The sequence below is a fragment of the Betta splendens genome, chromosome 2, assembly GCF_900634795.4.
Source record: "Betta splendens chromosome 2, fBetSpl5.4, whole genome shotgun sequence".
In the NCBI taxonomy this organism is placed as follows: Eukaryota; Metazoa; Chordata; class Actinopteri; order Anabantiformes; family Osphronemidae; genus Betta; species Betta splendens.
Window position 1 is genome coordinate 16,160,577 of NC_040882.2, and position 23,216 is coordinate 16,183,792.

Consider the following 23,216-nt stretch of genomic DNA (forward strand, 5'->3'; position numbering starts at 1 on the left):
GGATGATGTACACTCTGGTACATGTAAACGCCCGAACCAATTTGCTGATAGATCTGGTTTGGATTACAGGAAGACAAGAGCGTTACCTCAAGTGAGGTTAAAATAGAAAAAAAACACACTGCGCTCCTTTGTTCTGGGAAACAAACAACATCTATTAGTAACATCTGCCCACATCTGGTTTCTGTCAGCAAGCGTTTCCATGTGGCCACCCACTGCTGCTGAAGAGGACACAAACTCATTGCAGGTCGTTGATTCTTTGTTCCACTTCAAAACTGGTTCATGACCTGCAGCTCATAAAACTGACACTGGCCTTATACGTGAAACCAATAATAGGTGGTGTGGACACAGGAATCTAAAAACACAAGGCTTGTTGTTTTGCTGGGTGCAGCGGAGGACGACATGCTGCATCTGTCAAAAGGGCAAAGTTCCTCTGAGCTTTTTGATTGTTCAGCATCCCCTTCATCCGTCAAACACCATGACCCACACACAGCTGGATCTGCTGATCTTGGTTCCCCTCATACTGTAGTAATCTGATCCTTCCTCCATGTGTGTTGTACCCCTGAATTTTCTTATGTCAGCTATCTGAAATACACACCAACACAAATACACCTGAACATCTCTGTAAAGAGTAAATGGGCAATGAGACGTTTAGGTTCAGATTAGCTGACTCGCCAAAAACTATAAAGACTGTGAAATGAGGTGAGATGAGCTTGTGGTCAGTTCATGAGGGCTACTCCATCACAAACACTCACAGCATTAAGGTGCCCAGGCTGGTCGTCCTGCTGGATGTGACATACTGCATGTCAACGCCTCACTACGTGACCAAGGCAGCGACTCAACGGAAAAACGGCTGCATCTGCCAAGTGCGCGGCTTCTCGCGGCGCCGTAACCGCTCAGGACGCGGAATGAATGTGGTCTTGGCAGTTTTTACAGCAGTAAATTCTGCTCGTGACATTCTTCTCATGCCACTTTATCACCACCTGCTGCTGTCATTAAGGTGAGCGAGGTCAGTGTGGGAAACATGTGTCACAACATAGAGCTTCACAGCTGGCGGCATGTGGAGCTGAAAGCCAAGGAATTTTAACTTTACATGAATGAAACTTACACCAACAATCAATAATATGCCATTATATTATACCTAGAATTAGCATTAGATCAAATGTATGTAGGAAAGTATGAGTATCTGCTTTGTTGTATTAAAACCACATTAAAGCATGAAGTAGCAGAACATTGTACTTAATACAGAAACAGTCACAGTTATAGAACAAAAACAAACTCTTTATATAATTTATTGTAATAAGTATTGTTCATTTGAAGTGTCATGAACTCAAAGTAAAAGATCACAAAGTGCTCAGTCACTTATGGAAAAATACAAAAGTGATTAGCTACACCGCGTTCCTGTCACGAGCCGAGACAAATGACACTCAGACACTCGGGATGTAGAAAACCACTTTTATTTCAAAACGGTTGCTCTGCAGTGATTGGGTTCTGTAAAAGATTGTCGTACTAAAAGACGCCTCTAAGTGCACAACAAATGTGACACAATGAGCAGAAAATACATGCACACATCTGTACACTCTGTTCCCGTCACCAAAATAGATTAGAAAATATAGTGCTCCATACAAACATCAGCGAGTTGGCTTCCTGCAGCTCCCCCGCTAGTCACACGCCGGCTTCAGGAAGTTTTCAGAGCCTCCACTTTTTAAAGTCATCGATTATCATTAGCGCATTACTGACTTCATGTGATTGGAAAAGCTGCCATTTTACATGTATCTACACTTTGTAGCTACTACTATTATCTTTAAACTAGCATTTGTGTGTAATAGTGAAGCGGTCTGAAAACTTTCTGACGCCATTCCCGAAAATGCACATTTTTCCAACGATTCCTCCTCTGGGTGTATTTTAAAATGACGAAGGTGCTGGAGTTCAGCAAAAATAGAGTCTCTGTTGCCGCTGCGCTCACGAAGGTTCAGCCTCTTCACCAAATACTGACGCGTGATTGTTGTCTGAATCTACCGTTTGAAGGACCTGTTTTCCTGTGACAGCAATAAAAAGCTAAATGAGCGCTGTGACCCCATCTGACCTGAAACGCAACTCGAATCTGCCAAGCACTAGGAGAAAAAATATTCTGAGTAGACGAGCGTCTGCATGCAAACACCATCTGGAGAGCTTGGTTGGACCGTTGCACCTGGAAAAAGCAGCAGCTCACATTTCTGCGAGTTTATGGAAAAGCAGAGACAAAGCTGACGTGGTTGGTCGAGGAGTGGAGAACCTGGACTTTAATGAGCAAAACATACAGTGAGGGGGCGGGAGGAACCCTGGAGTCCGAACGGGACCGGGTGACCGTATGATGGCATCCGGTTTAAAGCTAAACCACAGCAGAAAACGCCCATCTGATCAAGCTCACATATCTGAGGGCATATCAGAGCAGGCTACAGCATAGAGACATGAATGTGTGGATCAAGGGCTACGTTTCCTCTCCAGCCCTGTGCTCCACCAGGGAATGATGGAGCACCGATTTCCCAGGTTTCGGTTCACTGCGTAGGAAATTGTGGGAAATCTTTACAAAATAATGGCCCTGGATATGAGACGTGCTGCAATTAGAGTGATTCAAAAGTACAAAGCTCAGGGGGCCTGAGCGCGAGGACCTCAGGTTATCAGGACCTCGGCGTGCTCTTCCGCGTTCTCACCACTAAACCACCAGTGCTACACAAACAACAGCGACTGGAAGCACGTCATGAAGCAGATGACGCTGGTGAAGCTCAGCAGCCTTGGTTTGCATTGAAATGAGTGCAACAGTGACGATCGTGAACATGGAGACTGGTCTGCACGACCATGACGTTACCATGCACACCAGTGTTGCTATGGTCTGAGTGACCCACAGTTACATTTGCGAGGACGTGCTTGTCAGGCTGCAGCGTCGGGTCCGACAACCTATGAGTAAAGGTCTATAATTGAGGCTTTACTGATCACATGGATGAGCGGGTTACGAGAAGCCAACAGACTAAAACACTGGAGCTACTGCAGAATGTGAGGCAGATAGTGTGTAAAAAAGAAAATTGTTTTCAAATCTATATCCTCAGTTTTTAGTAATTCTGCATTACAGTCATTTATTGTTAATTGGAAACTAATGGCATCTATTTTATAAAGGCTGCAGGACAAGTGCTGCATTATTCAACAGGTCTGTAGCAGGGGAGTTGAAAAAAAAAGGGCGGAACATTCATTTACTTTGACTCTCATCTTCTCCCATCACGTCATATTTCTCTGCATGTTCATCTTGAGACATTTTTCTGTGTATTATGCATCGTAGTTTGTCTTACAGCACCCAATCCTCTGTTGTAAAAGTGTCTGGTTTAAGTTTCATGTTCATCAGTTTGTATTGAGTCTGGTTGGCATATCAGAGTATAAGCAATAGATCTGAATCTATGCAACGTAATTTAACGAGCCACAGCCAGTGTGAAGTCAATGATGTGAAGTCACCGTATTGACACGCGCGGTAAAAACTGCACAGAACGGCTTTAGCTTTGAGGCAGATGTGTGTTGTAAAAATCAGAAATGCAACACTATCTCATAAACTGCAGCATCAGTCCATTAGATGCTTCAAACACGAACGAAAACAGACAGAAAACCTCGGTGACTTCCCAGCAGATAGTGATCAGTGCCCTCACAGCAGCCCTGCCTCTCTGCAAAGTGCTTTCACGCCCCCTGCTGGCAGCTTCAAGTAGGTACAGCACGAGTCGTCTCATCGTTACCTGCCCAACGTTTGTAAACAATCCTGTCACTAGATTTTTAACAGGTCAAAATAAATCACGGTCAGTTGCAGCCACAGAATCGACGGAGTTACATTCTTCTTCTTCGTATTTACACTGGATCCGCGTACTGATTTATTGCTCAAGACCCAAGTAGCTCACTTCTATTCACAGTATCAGTATAGCTTATAGAGTTTCTGCCTTTAGGTTGTGTTACTCCCAGAGGCATCGTAAACCCCACTGTGAGCTAGGAACCAGGATGCAGAGACAGAGGTTAAGGAGTCAGACTGCGCCAAGGAAGAAATGACCGTGTGCAACGAATCCGGGGGAAAAGAGGATGAGGCAAAAAACTGCCTGGATGATAGAAAGTCATGCATGTCACTGTAATTCTGATACAAGGAAATGTCAAATCGCATAATCGCAAACACTGTTCTTGAAGTGGAGCTGATAACACACCTGCCAGCTCCGTCTGCAGCTGATCACTAGACCGACACGCCATGATGTCATTCTACTCCATCTATAACTAGTGCAAATTCATTCTAGGAGGCAGCGTCCTATGGGGATAAACACATCCTAGAACTCTAGGACTATACGGCAGCCGAGGTTCACCGGTTGCAATTGTTTTATCTATAGCACAAATACAAAGGAAAAAAAATGGGCCGACGTTAGAGAAAAGCCAGAGCACAGCAATGGGCAGTTATTTTCCCCTAAAGGTAATGTTCCCTGTGGCAGTGTCCCCGTGGACAATTAATTAGTAGCTGACATGGTTCATAGCAAACTCTGAAAGAAAACTACAGACCCTGATTCCTTTTCGCTCACTGAGACAGAGCCACCTCACAAAAAGTCATGAAACCATCCTGCGGCTTTGGTTCCATGCCAGACAAGTAGTAGCAGATCAGTGTATGATCTGCTACTACTGCTGCTCCCAACTGCTTTCAAGCCTGAAGGTTTGAATTTTGTCTTGACTTTAATCCTAAAGGAACTCCACAAAAAGGGACCTGGGGCTGGCACGTCATGCAGAGAAATATAAAATACCAACATGTGGACATGCTGCTACCAGAACGTCTCAGCTAGCTGCATAGTGGGTCACAGGATGTATCAGGATCAGCCATTCAACATGACCATTATCCACAGTTACAATTAAAATTTACATGTAGTCAATGTAGTGGTTGGAGCCTTATCTGGGCAGAACCAGACTAGAACTATTCTAGCAACAGTAAGCTCCTATCAGCTGCAGGGAATGTACAGCATAAGCATCAACAACTACTCATGTATCTCACTAAACGACCCAGCAGCAAGTCAGTCAAACCCAGCATGAACACACGTTAAAACAGTACCCTTAAAAATGAAAACTGCTCTAGTGAAAACATGTGTCATGTTTGTGTATTTTGCCAATTTCAGCATCACACCAAGAAATCACCAACAGTCCTTTAGTCCCGTTAATTATCTCCCTACAGAGAGAAACCGCAGACACAAGAGCCCAGAACTGAACCTAGTGCAGAGAAAGGAAAGTGTGTTGATATGAAAAGAAAAAAAAACATATCCCACTCACACTGCAGGAAATAATTGCATATTTTTGACCTTTATACTACTTTGTACTCTATAACTTCACCATCTTTGTCGAGCTACCAACCCCCAGTACCGCTTCAAAACCCAACCTGAGACCTGAAGCCAATTGTTCTTCGCTTCATTTATTATCTGCCCGACTTGAAATATGACCATGCATGAACCCAACCACCCCCTAAAGCTTTATGCAAAAACGAATTATGCTGAGTTAAGCCTAAATCCAAGTACTTGACCAAACCCTGCTGGGAAGCAAAACTACATCTACAGCTCTTACTTTCGTTTCCCATCGTTTCTGCTGGTTACGATGACCAAGTTGCTGTTCTAAGTGAAGCGAACTTTTACAGGGACAGAAGCAATCAGTGTTGAGGAAGGATGGAGTTAAAGCTTTGGGCCAGAACATGATGGTGTGAGGCAACTCCACACCGGACATGTTGCATTGTGTGCGAATGTGTAAACACACAATATCAAAAGATGGGGAGTGAACTGTGAGTGAGTGTAAATTGTAAGATGCTCAAAACATCTAAACTGGAGCTTTATTTACAACCCATTAGCATCGTAACCAGCAGGTCAGTGATCACACAAAGCTAAAGAACTGAAACAAAGACGAGAAAACAACATAATAATAAAAATAATAATAATAATAATAATTACAACATCTGGCCCAACTTGATGAGACCTCTCAGCATGAGAGGTGAGGACAAAACTGTTCTTCAGTCTTATACACGCCTACACTACAATCACTTATCAGGTTAGCAGCACAGCTCTGCGATGACAGATGTCCACAGAGGCCGACAGCCTCAGGTTCGCTCCAAGCAACATGAACCACACCGTCTCAAACTGACTCACTCTGCACCTGAGCTTCAGTGGATCTACTGAAAAGTGCCTCATCTACGCATGGCTATGAAGCCCATATGGCTGTTAGCACTGCCGGTCCGGACTGGACCTGACCTGAACTTTGACTTGGCAAAAGAACACAACCTCGACTGCTCCACCAGCAGAAGGTGACTTGACCAAAGCAGAGGTGTGTGGGGGAGGGTTTGGCAGGACATCAGGAGAGGCAGAGGGAGCTGGGGGAGGGGGTGAGGGTGCAAACCGGTGTCGGGAGGACGTAGTAGTACGGATCGGTGAAAGGGAAGAGGAGGAGGAGGAAGAGGAGGACGCCCAGGAGGTAGCAGGAGAGGGTGGTGAGGCGCTGGGGGTGCTCCAAGGCTGCGCTGATGGCCGGGAAGCCCATGTAGTTGCAGAAGGAGTGGCAGAGGACGGGGCCAACCAGGTGACCTGCAACGCAGGCAGAGAAGCATTAAACATCTGTTGCCCTGAGGACACAAGCAGAACGTGCTTAAAAGAATAGAGGTCATTTTAAAATTGATGGGGAAGTGATTCACTGTTTACGCTTCATTCTCGCTGCTCCTCCTCTCACACAAGAAAGAGAATTGGAACAAAAGCAAAACCCAAAATGATTTGTCTGACTCTTGTTGGAGTCATTGATAACCCACATAGAAAAAAGGGCTTCATTAAATAAAATATTGCATTTATTTCACAAGAGATAGATCTTGTGAAATAAAAAGACATTGCAATATGTTACTACGTTTGTACTTTTCATTTCTAAGTTCCCAAGTTCCCATGTCCCAATGATCCTCCTACAATGATTTCGAGATATCTGATGGAGACAGACTTGGAGGGGGAGGAGCGTCTGGTGTCATTTAAATCTAATGTTTCAGAGCAAAGTGCAGTAATTACCTGTTTAATTGTTTCACACTAATAGATCTTAAAGCCTAATGAAGCACCAGTCAGTATTTATAAAATTAACTTGTGAAGCATAAAGTCCTGACCTGTTCTGATGAAAATAAAGGCAGTGTAGGCCCCAAACACTGCTGTGTAGGAGAACTGGAACACTGTAAGACCAAATAGAGCACAGCTCATCAGCACACACACTAATGACAGCAGACTGCTGTGGAGCCAATGGCACATCATCAAAAGCTACAGTCCTGACCTGCGGAGAGGAAAATCCCCGACAGAGTCCCCTGTCTGAAGCGTAGCAGTTCAATCACGTGGTGGAAGTGAGCTGCAAGAGACCGCAACACAGAAACGCAGCTTGTGTTTAGACACTAAACTACGATGTTTTACACAGACACAGCTTTATGAAACTCACCCACTCCAAAGAAGAGTGGGCAGGTAAAGATGGCAATGGATGGGCCAGCACAGGGCACCAACATGGGCAGCATGCAAGCCCTGAACACCAGCTCCTCTGTTAGCGGTGCCACCACCTGGTTCCTCAACCAGCGCATGTCACTGACACACAACATCCAAAAACACGGGTCTGCAGGGAGGAGAATGGACAAATCACCGACAATTTAAATCAAGGTTATTTCTGCCATGACTTTTTAGAATGAATGTGTTTTTGAGCTGTGGAGAAGACTGCTAATCACAGTATTTAGACGCTTCAAGTTAAAATGCATCATAGACAGCAGGGTGCAGTTATGCAAGGCTCTGGAGAACAGACTGAATGTGGTGGAGTGTTGGCTGTCTCACCAAAGGCCACCCTGATCCCATCCATGAAGCTCCAGGGACAGTCCATGGCCAACTGCATGAGGGGGCCCAGAAACAGGACCTTCAAAACACACACACACACACACACACACACACACACACACACACACACACACACACACACACACACACACACACAGGCAAACACACGAAATGGGCTTGATCTGATATTTGGTCGTCACCAGTTACTGTGAAATCCTGAATATCACTGTATCTGAATCAGGGAGCAGCACAAACTAACATCAACAAAGTTTAGTCTAATCTAAACAATAAGATGTAAACAGCATACATAGGTGTGGGACTGAGAGGCTTCATACCATGGTTAGAAGAAGAGGAAGTATGATGGCAGGAATGAGGCCCTCAAACCGGATCCCCATGAGAGCCAGTAAAGACCAGTCAGTCTAGAAAAACAGACAATGTCAGGAGCACCAGGTTCAGCCTAATGATGCGAGTGTGTCAAGAGCGTGACGTGAGGCCAGAGTTCAAGCTTCAGGTCAGTGGCTGGACGTAAAGAGAAGGTGGTTTCTGGGACAGGAACTCACCCTGACACCCGTGAACTCCCTCCAAGCCCACACGAAGAGAGGCGACAGAGCCGACACGATCAGCACGCTGGTGAAGCGCCTCTTTATCACGGTGGGGTGGTCCCTGAGGAGCAGCCAGCGGAGACAACACTGCGGTCAATCCGGCATCCAAAACACACTGGATGAGTTTCAGCCTGCAAACCACCTCAAACAGCTCCCAGGTCTGAGCCCAGCTCCTTGGCTGCAAGCCGATCTACATTCCCTCAAGCTTCCTGTCTCCTCTGGGTATTTTAGGGTCTAAGCTAGAGGTTTATTGTATGGTATAAGTGACAAACATCTGGATAAAACACCTGTGGCATATGAAAGTATGAAGTAATCACATCATTAAATCTCATGAAAGCTCGTTTTTTATAGAAACGTCCAATGAAATTAAACACGATGTAGTTCAAACTAAATGTTCTTTCTTTCAAGCCAAGGCTGATTGACGTGATGCTCTGACTGTAAAACTAGACAGAAAGACGTGCAGCAGCACGTGACTTCCTCCGGCACGTTCATGACAGAAATGATCCTAAATAAACACGGGCGTGAATGAAGCGCAGCAGCAGCACGTAGTGCCGGCGAGGACGGGCTCACCTCGGCAGATCGCTCCTCCACACGTACAAACTGCCGACATAAGAGCAAGCGAGCAGCAGGCAGGACAGCACTGACAGCCAGCATAAACCTTCAGGGGGGACGAAGTCGCCATTGCTGCGCTCCATGTCCCCTCTCGGCAGGTTTGCGGATAAATCCCCCTCCTCTGCCATCACGTCTGCCGGTTAGAAGCTGACCAAAGTACTAGTGGGCAGCGGGACGGTGGCTGGACCATCTACCGGCATGAAACCTCGCCTCCATAAACAGTGAAGCTGTCAGTTGCCTCTCTTTGGATTGTGAGCTAACGTAACTAGCAGCAAAGCTAACGCTTCCGTCGCTTTATAACTACGTCATAGCGACTGGCGCCTTACGGTAAAGGGTTGTCCTGTAAAACATTATAGGGCGTCTCTGATTCATTAAACCTCTGAAGTGATACAGGCACTCACCATGTTTTGTTGTAAACACTTTGTAGCTGTTGATAGTTCCACGTCAGGTGTGTTTTATTTTATTATAACGAGGGTCAGACGGCTACAAAATAAGAGCTTAGAGAGAGAAGGGGGCTGTTTGCTTTAGGTCACTGGATCAGTCACCTCAGTGTTACGTCTCATGCATCCTGGAGCGTTTAATGACTCAATACTGGCTAATTAGCAAAAGGGGCAGGGACAGACAGTAATTGTTGTCTCTACCTTAACATTGCCACATAAGGGGCAGCTTGAATATGAACATCCAAATGCAGGTGAACACCTGCACAAACCTGGGGAATTTGCAGACAAGCAGTTGAACGCACACTATGTTTATCTGCCATCGCATACTAATGATGGAAAACATGAGCATGATCGCCCCCCAAGTTATAATTATTCTGTAGTATTTATTTATGGATACTGATCAACATCGCGGGTTTGGAACGCCCCTTTAATTTTGGTTCCTGAATGCATCACTGTGAGAAAGGCGAATTTACCAGGTTCACATAAAGGCAACTCTACGACAGAGAAACAGAGAGAGAGAGAGAGAGAGAGAGAGAGAGAGAGAGGCAGAGGCGTGACCGGGCTCTCTGCTGTTCTACTCGGGAAGGATGAACGTGAATCAGTCTCCGGTGTGAACGTGAACGGAGCAGAGGCGATGCTCCCTCTCCAGATCCCCTGCGCTGCTGCGTCTGCTCCTTCCTCTGCTGCTCCGGTCTCAGCCTGTACGCGCCCCAGGCCTCACGGGGACTGACAGACACCAGCTCGCATCCAAGGGGTGGAAATACGCGCAGATCCGATCCGAGCCCGTGCCGGACCTCCATTGGCAAACATCAGCGGGTACGGGCCTGTGTGTGTGGTCTGTCCCACCACCTGTCTTTATTCTAGCAGCTCCATCCACAGTAAGTGCGGCTGGCGGGCGACGCCGGCTGACGTGATGTGCGCTTTACCGATGCCGATTTTATTACCTTTATTCGCGGTGACGCGTGTCAATATGAGGTCAGCTGGCTTCTAAGTCAAACTGGTGGACGTCAGGCAGCGTCGCGTTCCTTCAACGCCGTTCCCTCTCACAGATGAGCCTTTGTGTATCATTTACCTGGGCATGACCGCTGCTGGCGAGTGGCCGCGTTACAGGAAAACGCGAGGGTGTGTGTGTGTGCGTGTGCGTGTGCTGATGTCCTCCCAATGTGTATAGTGTGTTGTCTGCGCGGTGGAATCCCCCGTGTACCAACCCAGCCTACATGCGCTTAGAGATGGCACAATAGACTGCGTATGCCCCCAAACACGCCTGTTTACCAGCCTGCACGGAGGGGAAGGGACGCACAACCAGCCCGGGCTCCGTTTCCTCCGTTTCTCTATTCCCTGTGAATTATTTAGTAGAACCTAGTGCGCGTAGGATACTACATTATCCCGTTTTAGGAGAACGCGCGTCCGTTCGCAGCCGCACGTCTCTGGGGAAAAAAAAAACGCAATCCGTTGTAATCCGTGCTCAGAGAGAGCGGGCATAATAAAAGTAGACACGGGCCATGTTCGGATGATCCTGAGCCAGATAACAAATCAATATGACATTTTCCAGCTTCTAGATGGTTCCAGGACGCGCACAGGAGGAGGTCTGGTGGCATGATTAGAGAAAATAAGCTTGGAATGGCTCACTATGCCAAGGCCACATTATAGTTTGCTGAGTAATGAGTCATATTTGCTTGCTGAGGAATGACTGTGCTGACATGACACTGAGCCTGGGACAGTAGATCCGTGGTGTCGAAACAGAATGAGGCACCTGAAGGCAAAATATGGAAAGTCAGATGGTTCAGTCAATATTTGGCCCCTGCTACTGTACATTAATGGATATGATCAAGCTTATTCATGCACATTAGGGATGTATGTACTGATGTCTGATATAAGTGTGAACCTTATCTTTCTGTTGGAGTAAATAGCACACTGGTGGGAAGCTCCTAATTACAACTGGTAGTTTATATTAATATTTTCATTTTCTGCTATTCTATACTTTAATTTGTCTAAATTATTGATGCCTAGTAACAAATACACAAGTCAGTGTGCAGTTATTGAAATAGTAATCATTACATTTAAATGATATGATCATGAAACATCTGTAAGGTTGTTAAAATAAGCTCCATCTTCACCAGTTGCAGCTTTAATGTGATAAACACAATAATAGTGTAGTGGTACTGGATGGTAGAGACAACAACTGGTAATATAATTAGGTGCACCATAACGCTAGTAGTAAATGTGTTATTAATGAGTAGTGCTAACAGTAGCGATTATTAAAGCATTCACCAAACAAACATAGCAATTAACTGACCAGCTAATTAGCAGCGTAAGTCATTAGGATGTAGCAGCACCAGTGGCATCAATACTAATTGTTTCTCACTGGTATCGGTTGACCCGGTTGTGCAGTTATCCAGGGAGCGTAACTAAGTAAGCCGGCTAACGAGAAGCGGGAGTTGCTCCTCACATCCTGGTCACATCACATGGATCTGAGTGTTTGTGCGGCAGGAAGATGAGGTAACACACCAGCGGCCCACCTGTAGTATGAGCCTCTCACACGCCGGGTCAAGCTGAGAGGAGGAGGACTCGTGCTAACGTGGAGCATCCTGCGTTAGCTGTGATCCAACTCCAGCTTTGTTTCCTGTGCTTCCGCAGAACGCCGACTCCTGTCATAACGCGTGATTTACCGCTAACTTAGCGTAGCATGATGTAACGCGCTGGGCCACATGGGCCGTGGGTGCGCGTTCATTTGTAGGATCCCAGCACCTGGTTGAATAACAGCTGACTCATAGGTGTCACCGAGACGCCTCGTCCCTGTTGCTTTGAACTGCAGGGCAGCAGCGCTGATTGTCCCTTTTCCAAATATTATATGTCAACACCGTCAGCGTTACTTGAGGTGTAGTGCTTCTCAGAAAGCCCTGATGGCGGCTTGTGTCAGCTGTTGACTGCTCTCTAAAGTTCAGCGACCGGTGCTTGACACTGGGAGCGGAGGAGGACATCACTGTGTCCTCCTCCTCCAGCGACAGGCTCCTGAAAACTGGCTATTTGGTTTCTGACACACACACACACACACACACACACACACACACACACACACACACACACACACACACACACTGATAGATCGCCTTTCCTGCGACACAAGCCTGCATCCAGAGAAGCTGCTGGCTCATGTTCGTTCTCCTGCCTGAAGGTGCATGGTCACACTGTAGAAAGTATCCAGACGCCGTCATGCTCACACAGTGTACACAGTCCCTCTGTTAGTGTTCATACAGTAAGTGAAACGGGTGCCATCATACCATCGTATGGATGGTAAACAGTCAGGTCAGGGACTCAGGATGCAGGACAGTCCACATGCTTTGCTCTGATACAGTGAGGGATTGTCTATATCTGCAACCAAACTCGTTTTTCAATCAGTATATTGACAACAAGTTCATAACTAAAGCAAATGGCGAGAGACAAATACACTGATAGTATTTATTTATTTATTGTTTATTATGTGTTAATTGTGTTATAATAGTGTTTATTATGACATAGATATGTTGTTCAGTGGGGTGTACCGTATGAAGAAAGACAATAAGGGCTGAGAACATTACATCACATTAACAGGTAATGGGCTTTGCTGAACTTTAACAGTGCAGAACCGGGAGAACCCCGAGCAGCTACAGCGGCACCGCTCTCCCCCTCACGTTGCACTTTCCTTCTGTGTCACATGTAGCTGGCAGCTAATGTTGTTAGCGGCAGCCACCGACTCCCGGCGCCTATTCTTAGTGTCACCAGAGCAGCGCCGACGGGTCGACACAAAAAAAAATAACAACCAACGAACGGGGGTTTCAGGCGATGAGCCGCCCCGACATCTAAACAAGAATGAATGGAGCCAAGTGTGAGCGGCAGAGGAGAGAGCGCGTGGAGGCTGCGTGGAGGCTGCGTGCGGCGGCGTGGGATGATAACACAGCACTCCACAACACGGGCTTGGAGGATTTGTACAGTATTAAGCGTTGCATAATGTGGAGCAGACGCGCTCTCTAGAAGCCCCGAAGCCTTCGCATATGGAAGCATGAGCCGACGCTCGGCCCGCACCGCTGCCTGCGCCGTCACGGGCCCATGTCGGACGGGGGCCGGGGGGGGGCGACGGCCTCCATCACGGGGCTGTAACTCATTGCAGAGTTCATCCGTCAGCCCGACTATATTTAGCTCTGTTCATGTGTTTCTGTGAGAGGCAAATTTAACTCTTCTTCTCTCTCTCTCTCTCTCTCTCTCTCTCTCTCTCTCTCTCTCTCTCTCTCTCTCTCTCCCACACACTCGCCCTTCCCCTGGAGTAGGCGGTTCCAGAGAGTGGATCCAAAAAAAGACCACAAATGAGAAATAAAATGGGGGGGTGGAATATCCAAAACACCGACACAGGCTGCACGGCTTCATCGTGTCCCTGCCGGAAACCTAATAGTGACATGAAAGTGATGGCGTCGAAACAAAGCGCATGTAAATAGACAGAACCCAAGCAAATGAGGCCCGGCTGAGCACACGACGGCTGCGTGCGACGTGCCCCCCCGCCTGCTGCGTTACGCAACAGCTACAGCCTGTGTCCGCGTTAATGGCTGAAGCGTATCTGTGCCCAGAGGAGATGTTGTCACCATGTGTGTGTCAGCGGCTCCGTGAGTCGGAGCCTGGACCTCGGCTCCGCCGCGCGTGTGTCAGGATCCTCATAAGGAACATGCTGATAATCTGAGTGACTTAGTTGTGTTTTTGCTTTTTTCTTCTAAACATGGCGCCCGTGTTGTGACCCTGAGTTCTACACACTCACATTGACAAAACAGTAGTCTGACAGTTTTGTGTTAATATTATAATTTTCCCATTTGCTGGTGATTACAGGTGAAATATTTCCACAAAAGCTGAAAATGGAAATAGTGGAAACATGGTGCAGCTGATGTGATGCAGGCTCGTTGTGTTGGGATGCGTTGAGTTGTGGGGCTGCTGATGTAGACTTGTGGCATCAGGATTGTATGATGTGATGCGCTTCTCTGCGTTGCGTTGTGTAACGCTGCGTGTGTAGTGATTCCTAGCACTCTGCTCCCATCGACTGCGGTGCCTTTGTCTCCTTCTCTCTATTATTCTCACACCCTTTGTCAGACAACGTTCCTTTGTTCCCCTCTCTCTCTCTCTCTCTCTCTCTCTCTCTCTCTCTCTCTCTCTCTCTCTCTCTCTCTCCACCCCCAGGTTGTGGACCAGGCAATCCATCACTCTGCCAAAGCCGCCGCTTCCGCACATGCGCACACTGACTCATGCTCCTAGACACACACACACGTACGCACGCACACACACACACACACACACCCTTACACTTATTTTCCCTCCACCCGTCATCAACCCACTTTTGGGCACCTTCATACCAGGAGACTAGCAGCGTATCACATCTGCCCTGCTTTTCATTCCTGTCCTTCACCTCTCCTTGCCCTCCGAGCCCACTCCTCCTCCTCCTCCTCTTCCTCTTCCACCTCCCACTCCTCCTCTTTCATGTCTGCTCCCCCTCCAGCCAATGGCAGTTACGTGCCTTCTGCTTTTACAGATCACTGTGTCCTCATGGTGACTGGAGCTCAGTCAGATCATTTACAGTAGAGAGACAAAGAAGGAGGCGGCCATGTTTGGTGTGAAACATTTATTAAAGTCTTGCATGCTCAGACAGACAGAGATCATCATATCTGCTGCTGGGCGGTGGCATCCTTTGTGTGAAAGTCATCGGCTCTGATCATTATCCACCATCTTTTGTCGCCTTTCTTTTCAGTTGAACTATAAATAGTTGGATTCAGGGTTTATAACAGTTTTACCTCACTTTTCATCCTGTGATACGTCATCATTACCAGCAACGCCCATGGTTTCATCAGCCAGATGGAAACACAGAATGAAAGATAACTTCTTATTTGCATTTTGTAGTTTTTCCTTTCAAAGTGTTCCTCAGGCTCTACTCATCATTCTCCTGCAGCCTTTCATGTGCTGCCTGGCGTTCTCCATTGTTATAGTCGCGTCAAGTCGCAGGGGAACCTGCAACTAAAAGGATTTCTCAGACCAACATGCGGAACTGATGATTAGTAACAGGCGGAGTGAATCTGTTTGTTTCTTATTTTGTAACATATAGATCATGTAGCTTAGTTTTCAGTCTTGTTATTTGTCCTGATGGCCTTGAACCCTGTGGTTGGTTCGACCGCGTGAAGCAGATCAGCTCTTTGTCGCCTCTCATATCAAAAATGATTTGAATAAGCTCCGTAGAGATTTCAAATTCAGGAACAAGAGAAACAATCCAATCAGGACCCAGACAGTTGACTCCATAGTCTTTCCAGTGCAGACTAGGAACAGAGCTGAAGTTTGACGTTTGTATCATAGAGAAAAAAAATCACAGTGCCTATAAATATGTATAAATGATAATGGAGGGTGGTGGCAGGTCCCCACTGACGACGCAGGCAAAGCGCTGGCTGCTTCGCCTCTCTGTTATTCTCCCTCTCCTGCCTGATGCGCCTCCTTCCACGAAGCCTCTCCCGAGGCCGCTCTGCTCAGCATCCACCCAGGGTGACACAGATAATGAAACGGCCACTGGCTGCCTCAATCTGCCCACCGCCATTCGTCATCTGATTATGAAGCCGTATTCTGCCCATTGGACGTCCTCGCGTGCAGTCACGGGGACCGGCTCGCGTTTGTGTTGATGTTGATGATCTAAGAGGAACAGGAAGGGAGGATGAGAGGAACGTCCATACTTGGGAAAGCGTTCTCAGTATCATTACGTTTACGTTCCCAGGTTGATTATCTAATCTGCTTAACGGGAGAACAAAGCCCGTCGGCCTTTGTCATGCTGCTGCACCACTCGCCTCCCACCGTGTAGGTGGTCTCGCCCACTGTTGATTAATAATAGGCTTGAGCATTAGAACCTGTGCAGAGACAGGGATTGAGCTTTGTTTGACTTGTGTAAAGCGAGTGTCCAAACATCCACACGGTGACTCACTGGTGATGTAGAGGCCGATCCTGTCTCCTTTTTAGCATAAAATGAAATTCATTTCCCATTCTCTCGCCACTTAATCAAACGCTTGTCGCCATAAATCTGGACCCTGCGTTATTTATTTATTTATTTATTTACTCCAGGAAATTGCATGTTGAATCCAGGGAATTTCATCGGCAGCCACTTGACACGGGGCTGTAATCGGCGGCTCGCTAATGAAGTGGACGGCGGGAACGGGACCCTCGCTCCACCTCTCAGATGGTGGCGACCTCTTCAGCAAAGGCTGCGTCGCTCCCCTGGGCTTTGTTAAGATCCTCGCAATCGACACTCCGTCAGCTACTGGTTATCCTCCTGTTAAGTGCAGGAGGCCGTGTCGTGGACACGCGCTCCTCTTCGCAGCACTATTTGTGGGCAGTATATCAGTGGCCGGCTCTCGCAAAGTGTAATTCATCACCAGGAGAACAATGCTGTGGCACAGTACGGGCCTCGTGCAGTATTAATAGGGTTCACGGATCCAGGTATCAGTTTATCTGCCTTTGTGGGAAAAAAACGAGGCTGGGACGCTGGTGCCAATTCAATCCTATTAGGACGGGCCGGCTGCTCTGTGAAGGCCCTGGGTCAGCAAACAGAAAGCACTACAGCTGCATGAAGAGGATGACAATTACCAGAAGAGCCAACGTCACGCAGGCTGAAGCGGGCTCCAGTCAACCAGTTAGTGCTGAATTAGACCCCACAGCGGTTCTGGGCGTTTGAAACATGGATGCGGAGGTGAAGGGCTGTCAACGAGTAGCTTTTGTAACCAAGTGCTGAGGTAAAAAGCAGGTAGTGCTGGATTTATTTGTTTATTTTAGCATCTCTATACTGCAAGTCTCTGGTGCACTGTTAGAAGAAGGATGTGTGTTGATGTTAAAGATGGGAACGCGCGCATCTGGCTGCGTCTCATCTGGACGCCCTTTGACCCACCGGTCCTGGAGGCAGGTTCCGTGCTCCGTTCTAACGCCTCCTCTCCCCTCTCCCAGCAGCGATCCCCAGCTGTGGCCGGTGGGCATGGTTTTGGAGGGCAGCTCAGAGGCGCTGTGTCCCCCCTCATCTCTGGAGCTGCGCCCGTCCTGCAACAAAAGCCAGCCCTCGCCTCCTCTGAGCTCCGGCTCGCAACCGCACGACGGCGTCTTCCCCGAGGACAAGGAGCCCGTCAAGTACGGCGAGCTCATCGTTTTGGGGTGAGACGCGTGTCTTTATGAAAGCATTCAGGCTCAGGTGGGCTTCTAGAGTGACTGTGGGCTTTTAATTTGCCCTCAATCGATGCTGCTATAACTAAAAGCAGCCTTGCATTAAGTGGGGCCTGTCTTTTCTGATTCCACTCTCTCAATATTTAATGTATCCAATATTTTACTTACAGCACAGTGTCATTAAATATTCATATGACACGTTGAAATAACATCTGCCATTACATCAACAAGCAATGGGTTTAATGAGCGCCGGTGTCTTAGGCGTCGAGGTGCAGAGGGATCCATCCATCGAGACCCTCCTCCTCCTCCTGCATTAACGTCTTTAGCGAAGAGCAAAATGAATCCTTTCACTTAAGCAAGGAAGCTGAGCCACGGCAGCAATCCTCAACCTCCACGAGGAACAGTGATCGGTGGCCGCGGGATGAGCGTATGGCTCCCATGAGGACGGTGCGCTGCTATTCCAGGCACCAGAGGCCCAGACGTATGTGTCCAGTCCTCAACCTATTGATCCCGGCGCTGATGGACGAGGAGAATGCTCAGTGTGATTACAGAGAGCGGGCATCGCCTGCCACCGACATTTTACAGCCTGCATCCAATCATGGCTTCTGTGTGGAGCGCCGGTAGTACTGGCTGCTGCTAACCACGCTGTTTAACTACAGTAACTAACCCAGGCATACGCTGCCTGTGTCAGGAGAGTCACATCAAACAGCAGTAGTTTATTAAAGTCTAGTGCCTCTGTTGGATGAATGTTGCATTTAGGTGCGTTCTGTTCGTCTGCTCACAGGCACAATGGCTCGCTGGTCAACGGGGACAAGGGTCGTAGAAGAAGTCGCCTGGCCCTTTACAAGAGACCCAAAGCCAACGGCGTCAAGCCTGACGTCATCCACAACGTCTCCACACCGCTGGTGTCGAAGGTCAGAGGTCAAAGTGTAGCAGCTCCTGTTTAGGGAGCGACTGAACAGTAGCGGCTTTACTGTAGGTCACGTGATTCCACCAGCGACTTTAAGGCCTCACAGTTGTGGAATTGTTGTTGTCAATAAATTACATAAGTAGTTGTAAATGTACACAATGCGTTCAGCTTGTTTTCAGTTCTGTCAGCTGCCTGTGGCTGTTTTTGCTTTTGTCCACGGGTGGCTGCGTTCCGTGGTCGGACCTATCGCACAGTGGTGCCGTGACCATCATGGCGGCGGCGTGTTTGTTTCCATTAATCGCAGCGTGCGCTTGTGGAGGACCGACCTTCAGCTCTCCTTGTCATGTGACCTGGAGGATGTCTTCTGTCGTTGGCAGGCGCTCAGCAACAAAAGCCAGCACAGCATCTCCTACACGCTGTCGCGGAGCCACTCGGTCATCGTGGAGTACACCCATGACACCAACACAGACATGTTCCAGGTCAGTGTCTGCAGCGGGCGTTCATTTCTGACCCTGCTGCATGAGATGGGTGCTAATGAACATCATTATACTGTTTAGCCAACATGTTTTTAGAAGTGCTAATTAATAAGCGAAACAGCACAGTTGTTACTCTGAATTTGTAACTGCAGCTCATGTGACCGCCATCACTGTTATGTCAGCATTTTGATCTGTGCGGCGCGTTCTGTTGTTCACACCCTCCTGTATTATGTTACAGTTCGGTCTGTTCAGGCCAGAGCCTTCCATGAACCCAGCCTCTCCCTCCCTCTCTCTCTCTCCTCTCAGATCGGCCGCTCCACGGAGAGCATGATCGACTTCGTGGTGACGGACACGGTGGGCAGCGGCGGCAGCCAGGGCGGCGGCGGGGGGGCGGGCGAGGGCGGTGGCGGCGGGGGTCAGTCGGCGCAGAGCACCATCTCCCGCTACGCCTGCCGCATCATGTGCGAGCGCAGCGCCCCCTACACCGCCCGCATCTACGCCGCCGGCTTCGACTCCTCCAAGAACATCTTCCTGGGGGTGAGTGCGCCGCCGCTCCTCCCCCTAAGCGGTCCAAGCCCGCCGTGGTAACCACGGGCAACCGCGGCGCCGGCGACGGCAGGGAGCGGGGCCGCGCCGCCCACGGGTGACGTCATAGCTGTGAGGACGGAGCTAAATCCTTTTCTCCTCCCGGCGACGTGCCTGCAGACGGTTTGCGAGGCAGCGAAGGGGCTCGCATCACCGGGGGCTGTGCTAGTGGGGGGGGGGGAGGGATTCGATACAGCTGAATCACAGGGAGTTCACTGTTTATGTTCATTAATGCGGCATCAGACTGGCTCAGCAACCTCCCCCCTCACGCCACACGCCAGTACACTCACACTGACATGGAGCCCATTTCTCCCGGCTTGCTGTGTTTTTCAACTTGTTAATGAGTTAGTCGCGTCAACTGAACATGTATTTTTCATAGTCGCGGCTTTTAGCACGCGGAGCGGTGAAAGCTTTCAAAGCGCGGCCCAAGGTTGTGTGATGGGGCAGAAAACGTGACATCTAAGTGCCCGAGTTCTCGCGCACCAATAATAGCCCTGGCTCACGACAGCATGACTCCATCCCATGCAAGATTCATCAGGAGCAGCATCTAGGTCAGCAGGCGGAGAGCCGTGCCTGCACCGCTTCAAAGTTCAAATATTATCCGTTGGTGGAAAATCTGATACGAGTCGAGCTGTGTGTTTTCAGCTCAGAACAGCAGATGTGCAGTTGGTAGGACGTTAATAAATGATGCATGACAGCGTGGGGGAATCTTAAAGAAACCGTTCTTAAAAATTTCATCACAGCGGAGCCACTTCAGCATTTAACAGTCTCACACAAAGGAAAAAAGTTTAAACAACAAAGGAAAAGAAATTAATATAGAGAGAAATTAAATTAACCACATTTGTCTGTTTTACTGTGAAAGTTTAGAATTTTTAATATTTCCCTTTAAATAAAATTTGACAGATAAGTCATTCAATGAATAATCAACTTAACTCTGGACTTTAAATACTGTTTTGTAACAGTCTGCATTCAGGAATAATATTCAAAGCATCAAAAAAAACACTAATTAGTGAAAAGTCAAATGATTTATTGATATAGTGAGAAAAATGTCTGAGCATTAATCTGTTGTCATCAGAATGAGGCTTTCCACAAAAATCAGATACATGTTTTTGCTGGACTGAATTTTCAGATTGCATTTATTTCACTATTTTTTATAGACACTAAGCTCAAGTAAAATGTTCATTCCCTGGAGCTCATTTTGAATAATACCACCTTTCTTCTCTGTGATGGCTTTATTCATAGGTGTTTCTGATCCAGTGCAGTAAATCAATCTGGACTTAGCTAAATATAGCAGCAGCCTCTGACATCCACCGTCATCCACCCTCTGAGACTCTCCATGATCCCTCTGACCTCAGGTTTGTCTGATCTGTGTTTGTGTGCGTGTGGCTGGGTCTCCTAGGAGCGAGCTGCCAAATGGAGGACATCGGATGGCCTGATGGATGGCCTGACTACCAACGGGGTGCTGGTGATGCACCCAGCGGGGGAGTTTGTGTCGGAGCCGGCTCCAGGCGTCTGGAGGGAGATCTCGGTCTGTGGCAATGTCTTTGCTCTGAGAGAGACCCGCTCAGCACAGCAGAGAGGAAAGCTGGTAAGACACACAGCGAAACACCACAAAACGTCTGTTGACAGTGATGATTGATTCCTTTTTCCCTGCTACCTTTCCTGTGTTCTCGTCTTAAGGTTGAAAACGAATCAAACACCCTGCAGGATGGCTCTCTGATCGATCTGTGCGGAGCTACGCTGCTGTGGAGGACCCCCGCCGGGCTGCGCCACACCCCCACCCTCAAACAGCTGGAGTCCCTGCGGCAGGAGCTGAACGCCGCGCGGCCTCAGTGTCCCGTGGGCTTCAACACCCTGGCGTTCCCCAGCCTGGCCCAGCGCGAGATCGTCGACAAGAAGCAGCCCTGGGTCTACGTCAACTGCGGCCACGTGCACGGTTACCACAACTGGGGCTACCGCAAGGACAAGGGCCCGGCCGGCCCCGGGGGCACGGTGCCGGCCAACACCGGGGAGAGGGAGTGCCCCATGTGCCGGCGCGTGGGCCCCTACGTGCCGCTGTGGCTGGGCTGCGAGGGAGGATTGTACCTGGATGCGGGGCCGCCCACTCACGCCTTTTGCCCCTGCGGCCACGTGTGCTCAGAAAAGACAGTGGCGGGGTGGAGCCAGATCCCGTTGCCCCACGGCACCCACGCCTTCCACGCTGCCTGTCCCTTCTGTGGCACCTGGTTGACTGGAGAGCAGGGCCACATCAAACTCATCTTTCAAGGCCCCGTGGACTGAAGCCTCGGCCTGGGGTCGACTCGCAGGGAGGTGATGTTGGGTTGGACTCTGGTAAGTAAAAGGCTGTGAAAGCACTGAGAGGAAGGACTGTGGATGTGACGAGCTGAAAGGAAAATGCAATAGCTGACGCCAAGGCTTCACGTGGAATATGAGCTGTAAATAAAGTGTGTGGAACTAAACATGTGTTGGTGATCTTTGTTCTCGTGGCCGTAGCGTCCTGCTGCACCACAGGTTTGTATTACACTGTTAAATGTACATTAAAGGATTATTATGGTTTTAATACATCAGTAAGTGTTTAGGCAACTGGACCTGCTCCAAGCTAAGGAGTGTGAAAAAATCAAAGTGTAGGTCAAAGGTCGACCGTGAACCCACTAGCCGTGACGGTTCCGTGGCGTGGCTGTGGTTCCTCACAGACAGGCCTCCAGGTGAATTGAGGTCTCTCCTTCAGCACACAGGCCGTGCTGTAGTAAGCTGCAGACGCCACTGAGCGTCTCTAAGCCTCACTCCCAGTTTGAAGTGCTAAAAATAGCTCAAGGTCACCAGCAGCCCATGTCCAGGAGAGAGGTGTTGAAAAACAGTGCAGCTTTTTCATATTAAAACCTGAGATACAAGCGCAATGATAAAAATTTGAGTTTTAACAACTAAAACTACATAAGTACGCAATGTACGGCTGTACCTTTACACGTGTTTTGACAGAGCAGTCACATGTGGATGTGCTGGAGATGAGCAGATGGTGGCCGGGTCTTCCGTGATAGCGCTGCCGATATGATCTTGCTGCAGAGCTAAGGCAGGGAGCAGCTGCAGTCCCACCACAGGCTGCTGCAGGGCTCCTGACGTACGCCGGCGCCGGAGCCAGGGAATTAGCAACAACCGGCACAGTGCAGCGTGAAACATCTCTTCATTAGGCAAAGCAACGTCTCTGTTTGGCACCGGGAGCCGCTGGAGCTGCGCGGCCCTCGTACAGAACCGATGATCTGCGTGCGCGCGGCTCTTTAATCACCCGCAGGGAGAGTCAGGGGCACAAATCAAGGACATCCACCATGTGGATTGCGGATGACAGACGGCAGAGATCTACCGTGTTAACAGGGGACTGTGGGGCTCCAGCACAGTGCAACGGTGCACTCCTTTGGAGGGAAAGATTTAACACTATTATAGCCAGTGCTCAAGATGTGTATAATCCACCCATTGAGGAAGCAGCTGCTAATAACCTAACATCTGACGCTCCCCCGGACCTCTCCTGCAGCCATCACGGCTCATTTTTCACTGCACAG

At 48.6% G+C, this 23,216-nt stretch overlaps 2 protein-coding genes across 4 annotated transcripts; one reads left to right on the forward strand and one right to left on the reverse strand.

Annotated features, from left to right (window-relative positions):
• Nucleotides 1–1,438: 1,438 nt before the first annotated feature.
• On the reverse strand, nt 1,439–9,947 carry rce1a (Ras converting CAAX endopeptidase 1a). Its single transcript, XM_029140782.3, has 8 exons — nt 9,020–9,947; nt 8,408–8,510; nt 8,183–8,266; nt 7,848–7,926; nt 7,468–7,635; nt 7,309–7,380; nt 7,148–7,210; nt 1,439–6,593 (listed from the first exon to the last, which is right to left on the reverse strand). The coding sequence occupies exons 1-8, from the start codon at nt 9,187–9,189 to the stop codon at nt 6,364–6,366; spliced, it is 969 nt and encodes a 322-aa protein (XP_028996615.1). The 5' UTR covers nt 9,190–9,947; the 3' UTR covers nt 1,439–6,363.
• A 158-nt stretch (nt 9,948–10,105) lies between these two features.
• peli3 (pellino E3 ubiquitin protein ligase family member 3) lies at nt 10,106–22,124 on the forward strand. Of its 3 annotated transcripts, none has more exons than XM_029140574.3 (7): nt 10,106–10,317; nt 17,485–17,685; nt 18,479–18,608; nt 18,982–19,083; nt 19,387–19,617; nt 21,065–21,253; nt 21,346–22,124. In XM_029140574.3, the coding sequence occupies exons 2-7, from the start codon at nt 17,513–17,515 to the stop codon at nt 21,943–21,945; spliced, it is 1,425 nt and encodes a 474-aa protein (XP_028996407.1). In that variant the 5' UTR covers nt 10,106–10,317; nt 17,485–17,512; the 3' UTR covers nt 21,946–22,124. The 3 variants fall into 3 exon arrangements, with proteins under 3 accessions (XP_028996407.1, XP_028996417.1, XP_055361790.1); XM_029140584.3 differs by having other exon boundaries at nt 17,488–17,685; XM_055505815.1 differs by lacking the exon at nt 10,106–10,317 and having other exon boundaries at nt 17,546–17,685; nt 18,909–19,083.
• Nucleotides 22,125–23,216: the final 1,092 nt, after the last annotated feature.

Coding starts and splice junctions, on each gene's coding strand:
- rce1a (XM_029140782.3), bottom strand. CDS start 9,189: ATGGCAGAGGAGGGGGATTTATCCGCAAACCTGCCGAGAGGGGACATG. Junction 8,267..8,407: donor GGGAGTTCACGGGTGTCAGG/GTGAGTTCCTGT, acceptor CTGTTTTTCTAG/ACTGACTGGTCTTTACTGGC. Junction 7,927..8,182: donor TTCCTCTTCTTCTAACCATG/GTATGAAGCCTC, acceptor TGTGTTTTGAAG/GTCCTGTTTCTGGGCCCCCT.
- peli3 (XM_029140574.3), top strand. CDS start 17,513: ATGGTTTTGGAGGGCAGCTCAGAGGCGCTGTGTCCCCCCTCATCTCTG. Junction 18,609..18,981: donor CCACACCGCTGGTGTCGAAG/GTCAGAGGTCAA, acceptor TGTCGTTGGCAG/GCGCTCAGCAACAAAAGCCA. Junction 19,084..19,386: donor CCAACACAGACATGTTCCAG/GTCAGTGTCTGC, acceptor CTCTCCTCTCAG/ATCGGCCGCTCCACGGAGAG.